A 6,401-nucleotide genomic window follows, 5' to 3' on the forward strand; every position below is an offset into this window, starting at 1 on the left:
AGAGAGCGCCCCCTAATGCTTTACCTCCCCATTGCTCCCTGCAGCACAGCGCCCCCTAGCACTGCGCTGGGGCATTGGGGTCAGCAGTGACTCGGAGGAGAGGAGCACTGAGTCACTTACATGTCTCCCTGCAGCACCTGGGCTGTCCTTAGAAGTTTCCCATCCAAGTACTGCCCAGCCCTGCGTAGCTGATAAAATCACAGCCTGGAGCGCTAGCACTGCAGCAGCGGCCGTCCCCTGGCTGTTCAGGCACTGGGGTGCTGCCGTGCTGAGCCTGTGTTTCTGGGTTATTAAACCCTTCAGTGCCTTGGCAGGTTCCTCCGCCACGTCAGATTCCTTTTAGACACTCCGGAGCCGAGGCTGGTTCACTTCCCAGCATGCCCCAGCACTCCCAGCGCTTGACTCACTGTGCATTTCATCTCTGTGACCTTAGAAAACCCAGCAGGAGGTGGCCCTGCAGCCCTGGGCCGATGGCAGCGAGTCCCTCCGAAGCGAAGCCGAGCGGTTCCTTACGTACATCAGCACCCCCCAGGTAGGTCACACAGCACGGCTCCCCCTCCCCACGCCAGCCCCCGGCTACACAACATGGCCCAGAGGTGGGAATAAGAGCGCCGGGGGGCACTCCGCCTGGGGGGGAGCCTGGATTCCAGCTGGATAAGCCTCTTGCCTGGAGAGGCAGTGACCTGCATTTGGGGTTCTGCCTCTCCCCTGATTACTCCCCCACCCACCCTCCGGTGGCTGCTCCGCTCTCCTCTCTTCCGCCCTCATTGCTGGCACTCGCCTCTCACATATCAGAGGAGTGGCCTGGTGGTTTGCAGAAGGGCAGGATCTGAGGGGTGGGGGAGAGACAATCCCAATCCCCAACCAGTGCTGTAGAAAGCTCCCTGGGGCCTGTGGTGGAGACGACACAGCCCCGCAGAGTCCCATCCCTTGGGGGCCATGATGGCATGGGGAGGTCTCTAGATAGGAAGGAGGCCTAGGGCAGGGGGAAGGGGACATTCCTATGGGGCCGTTAGGGACTGGGAAGGCAAGGGGCATTGGTGGAGCTGGGCTGGAGGATCCTGAGCTGAAGTGAGCTCTCCTGGAGAGGGATGGGACTGGCTTGTTGACATCGGGGAGGAGAACTGCTTCTGTACACTGGCTGATGAGAACTGGCCACCACTGGGCTCAGGCAGCCGTGATGAAAACAGAGCTTCCAAGGGCCAAGCACCTCCCAAGCCCCTGGTTATGAACCCAATCCAGTCCCCAGCTAAAGGGCTGATTTTGTTCTCCCTTCTCCTTCAGCTGCCCTGCTCCCGAGCTCTGAGCCAGGCTGGGCTCCAGGATTTCACAGCCAGCACTGCCGGGGCGTGGCGAGTTTGCCTAGATCACATGCCCACTGCGTCGCTGAAGCTGCAGCAGGAGCGGTGCCGGGTTTATACCTTCAGGTGAGCACCGTGCTCCCGTGGACGGGCACCCGAAATTTGGAGGGACAGAGGCAGGGAGGGCCGCTGAGGAAGGATGGATTCGGGGGGTCGGGACTGATACGTACTCGACAGGAGGGCTGGTCACCGTCTTTTGGATTTTGGTTTTTTTCAATTATATTTTTCATGGAAAATTCAAATTTCATCCAAACAAAACGCTTTGTTTTTTTCCAGCCGACACTTTTCAATGTTTGAAAAATGTCACCCAAGTTCTGAAAAAACCAGTAAAAAAGGTTCAGAACGGGTTCTCTGGGGGCTGCTTTTTCCAACCTGTTCCGCTCTGTGACCCCCTGTCCTTCCATAAGGTATAATCCTGGGTCCTTCGGGACGGAGGGCTCCTGAGTAAACCTTCCGTCTTAGGGTGTATTTTCAAGACTGAAGTGCTGGTTAAAAGCAATAGTTTTATGAGCCCCAGCCGGCACAGGTCCTGGCATCACAGAACAGGGACAGCTCTCCCGTACATGCTACCCACCAATGTGCTCACCCCAGCTCTGGATGGACTCTTCTCTAGGGATGGGAGAGTCATTTGGTCTCGTTGCCCTGCTCAGCTCCAGCCTGCAGACAGCCAGCAGAAGGGCTGATGGTGGTGGGGACTTTGTGTGTGCTGGAAACTTGCCCATTAGGGTTTGCCAGGCCAGATCGGACCGATGGTCACCTAATCCAGCATCCCATCTCCAGTAGTGGCCAGAACCGGAGACATCAGAGGAATGTGCACCTCCCACGATACACACCAAAAAGGATCAGCATCCCATTTCACACAGGCCACTGCCCGGCCTGCAGACAGTGACTTTTCAGTTGCTTGTGACATGGGACTGGCCACCAAGAGGTTAATATCGCCACGTCCCATCACCAGTCCTGGGAGCCGTCCACTTCCCTGTCTGCAAGTCTGTTACACACACGTGAGTCAGCTGCTGCGGTGAACACCATCCGCTCTTGGGTACATTCTGGCAGCCTGAGTCATGACTAGCCACAGTGACTGGAGCCAAAACCGTGCCCCAAAGGCCTGGGTGAAACTCCGGGCCTCTAACCAGGCTCCATTCTTGTACTTGCGCAGCTCGCACTGGTTGCAGGTGCAGATGGGGAAGAAGCTGCTCTTAATCCATGTGACAGCTGCTGACTTGGAGATTCCAGGCCTGCTGGGATCCCTTTTGAGCTGGTCTCTGAGCCTGTGGGCTCCAGATCAGAGGTTCTGCACCAGCAGCACACAGAACAGTGCCAATGTGCCACACTGTCATGATAGTCGGTGCTCTGGGCTTCCCTTTCCTCCCTTAACTGGGCCCGGGTGCTCTGATAGAACCGGTTTTTCCTTTCTGTTGCTCTCCAATCTGCCCCGATGCTTGGGCTGTAAACTTGGGGCTCAGAGCAGCCAAAACTCCAAGGCAGGTTAGAGGTGCATCACTGCAGAGCAGGGCTGAAGCTGCAGAAAGTCTATAAGATCTGATGTCTCCAGCGAATCCCTTTGCTTCTTCAGAGATGTCCCCCGTGGAGTCCCTTTAGCTTCGCAGTGACAGGCTGCATCTGAAAAGCCACCTGAAGGGTAAAGAAAACCCGCCTGCTTGGAACCTCAGCGGCAGGGCCGGAACAAAGTCAGCCAGGGTGCCTTTGCCTCGGTTTGCATAACGTTACCCATCATGCTTTGCCTTGCACCCGCATATTCTGCAGGTCAGCCTAGCTTTGCAGAGCCTGAAAGTGCCTCTCTCCCTTTCTTCATTTGTAGCATGGTCAAAAGGGGCTTGGAGTTCAGCCAGCGGATGAGCGAAATGCAGTGCCAGGTACACAGCTTTGGCCTGCCCCCCTACAAGCAGACAGGCCTCTGGCAGAAAGGACAGGTGCAGCACCATGCGCTGTGGCTGGACTGGCACGAGCGACGCCCGGTCACCTCCTCGCAGAGACGGAGGAGCCCTTCCAAGAGGCTACATCAGATCATGCAGGACTTCGGCCACAAGAAGGTAATGGCATCTGATAACATCGTCCCCCCCGCCCCATCACCATCCACCCGTTAGATGTCATACACAGAGAAGCCTAAAATCCAGTTGCATCTCAGGCGGCTAGTTCACGTCTTCCTTGGTGTAAATTCAACCACAAGTCAATCTGAGGAAGACACCAAAACTGGAAGGGCAGCGAATATGCGAGAGGACAGAACTGATGTGCAAGGTGACCTGGAGAGGTTAGAGCTAGAATTTTCAAAGGTGCCTAAGAATCCGGCGCCCAACTCCCATTGGATTTTAATGGGGTTTGGGAACCCAGCTCCTTTGAAAATTCCATCCTAGAGCAATAGGGCTGCTTCCATGGATTTCAGTGGAAGTGAGGAGCCTAAATACCTTTGTGGATCTGGGCCTTTGTTCCCAATAAATGCCCCGGCCTGATCCTAGAGAGCGGAAAGCCACAGCACAGAGACGAAATAGGGGGATGTAACCAAAAAGCGCACCCCTGCCACATTTAGCTGAGTTTACTTCCATCTCATCCTCTTGCAACCCATGGGCGTTCCTGGGCTTTCTGGCTGCCATCGGGAAAGCGAAGGGTCCAGTTGGGAGGCTGTGATGGGAGGTGCCCACAAGTAGAACTTGCTTTTAAGGGCCATGTGAAGCAGACTGAGCCCCTCTGGTCTAATCCATCCCTCGGCCAGTCCCCAGCTGGAGGGCATCTCCGCTATTGCTAACAGAACAACTGCACGCTGGGGCTGAGCCGAAGCCAATGGGAGCTTTTCCATTGACTTCAACAGACTTTGGATCAGGCCGCAAACGTCAATGGACAGCTCCCCTTTGTCGGGCCTGCTAACTCCTCGGCTCTCAGAAACAGCCTTAAACAAGGATGTTGGCGGAGCTTGGCTAAGAGCAGTAGGGCTCATTTTTTCACCACTCCCTCCCAGGTGTGTCCAGATGTCTCATTTTCAGACTTCTCTTGGCCTGCCCCAGCCTAGTCCCCTCCCGTGACAGCACCAGTCCCTGGGCAGTGCTGAGTAGAGGAGCTGAGTTTGCTTGTTCTTTCTCCCTGGGATAGATCGACGTGTTGGAGGCGGACTTGGCCAGCGCCGAGTGGAAGATTTTGGAGAGTATCCTTGTGGATGGCACCGTGGCCGCAGTGCACCAGCTGATCCTCGCCATCCACCTCCACTGGCCCGGCTTTGAGGTCAGTGGGAGCGAGGCAGCCGTGGTGCGGTACTGGTACAGCCTGCTGAAGGCACTAGAGGCCAGAGGGTTTCGGCTCTTCCATAGCTTCAAGGACCTGCAGAAGCCGCAGCTCTTCCTGCACAAAGAACTCTTCAATGCCAGCAGCTCCTACACCCTGAGCTGGGTCAACACGTACTGGATGTACTGAAAGGGGGCACACCGTGGGCATTTGTGAGGGTGGAGCTGGGTATTTTCAAACCTGGCTCCTGGCCAAGCTCGGAACGGGTGTGCTTGTTAGGTCCCGGCTGGCCACAACGCACCCCGGGCGGAATTTGTATTTCTGCTGCATTCCAGGGACGGATGATGCAGCCAAAGGGGGTTCTGAAGATGAATCCAGGAAGCGCTAACAGAGGTCCAAGGCCTGTGACTCTGACAGCAAAAGCCACTCTGATGGACGCTTCAACCAGGACTAAAAACCAGCTTAAGAGACTCAAAGGTGCCGAGGTTCCAAATACCTCCTCCCACAAGACCATCTAACCACTGCTCTGGCCTTGAGCACGTGCAAGAGCCTGAGTGTCCAGCTCACGTCCTTCCTAATGAAGCAAGGAGCGTGCCGGGGCACCGAGACCTGGCAGCACAGACAATAAGAAGCCGAGCTGATGCCTTGTGGGAGAAGGTACAGCAGTGCTTCGGCCTGCCGTTTGTGTTGGCCCCCTGCTTCCAAAAGCCACTGAAATGACCACAGCAGACCTGGGAAGGAAGGGAGATGAATTGCCAGTGCTCCGTTGTTGGGGGAGCCATTCTAACCTGGATGCATCAACAAGTGCATTTGCCAATGGAAGCGAGAGGCAGGGAATCGGCAACTGTTGTGGAGACCGGCAGCCTGTTGGCCTGTTGCTGTTAAGATCAGCTGGGATTTTCAGAGGAGGCTAAAGGAGGTCGCTGCCCAATTCACACTCGGATTCAGTTAGACCTGGGCACCTAACTCCTGTTGGCACCTTTCAGACTTCCAGCCAACGTCTATATTGAACGACACAGACTGCTCCACTAACGACACTGCTGCACCCACATGCCGTCTAAAACGTGGACTGGAGATCCCACGAGAGCGGGCTCTCTCTTGAGACACCAGCTCCTACCACTTGGGTTAGGCTGTCCTGACGCCTTGCCCGTCTCATTGTATTTCAGCTCATCTATTTCTGTCTGGAACCAGGAAGTGCAAATTTGTAAATGACTTTTAAAAACAAGGGGGGAGGGGGGAAGCTATTCACATTTTTGGAGTCACCAAAGTAAAGTTCAGGTTTGAATTTTGGGCGAAGGTTTTGAGTCCGTTTGCGTCCAATTATTTTGCTTCATCCCTCCCGAGGCACCAACCACTAGCACCGAATGGTGCTATAAAATGTCATTAGAGCTGGTTCTGCCCGCATCCTTTTGTGGTGGACAACACTATTTTCTTTAGTCTTTTATTTACACTTTATTGCTCTTGGTTTTTTTTGCAACGGCAAACTCTGCTGGAGTACACAAAACCCTTTAGATCTCGGCTGGCAGTAGAGATACGCCTAATCATAGTCATTATCTGGTAGCAGGTAATGGGCATCTTTCCCATGTTAATTTCAGAACAGAAGAGATGAGAGCAGGGCACTTCTGGGAAGGGATCATGCTCCTGGCCCCCCCTGTGGTTGGAATTCACTGCATTTGTCCCAGGAAGTTGTGTACGGCTTTGTGCTCTGAGTTTCCTGCTGCCCTAGCAGGCCCCGCAGTCATGTCAGTATTAAATACATGAGGATTTTTTTTGAGTATGTGTGTCTCTAACTTCAGGAAACCCAGGCGT

At 54.7% G+C, this 6,401-nt stretch overlaps 1 protein-coding gene across 1 annotated transcript in view; it reads left to right on the top strand.

The window, feature by feature from the left end:
• The window catches only part of LOC112122178 (methyltransferase-like protein 24), a 14,379-nt gene extending 8,303 nt beyond the window's left edge, over positions 1-6,076 (top strand). Inside the window, exons 2-5 of the mRNA XM_026657197.1 lie at positions 434-532; positions 1,285-1,427; positions 3,181-3,412; positions 4,464-6,076. Of these exons, the coding sequence (XP_026512982.1) occupies positions 434-532; positions 1,285-1,427; positions 3,181-3,412; positions 4,464-4,781 (792 nt within the window). The 3' untranslated portion in view covers positions 4,782-6,076. The remainder of the gene's footprint in view (positions 1-433; positions 533-1,284; positions 1,428-3,180; positions 3,413-4,463) is intronic.
• The last annotated feature ends 325 nt before the right edge of the window (positions 6,077-6,401 follow it).

Source organism: Terrapene carolina, unplaced genomic scaffold (assembly GCF_002925995.2).
Source record: "Terrapene carolina triunguis isolate 2854851 unplaced genomic scaffold, T_m_triunguis-2.0 Scaffold236, whole genome shotgun sequence".
Lineage (NCBI taxonomy): Eukaryota > Metazoa > Chordata > Testudines > Emydidae > Terrapene > Terrapene triunguis.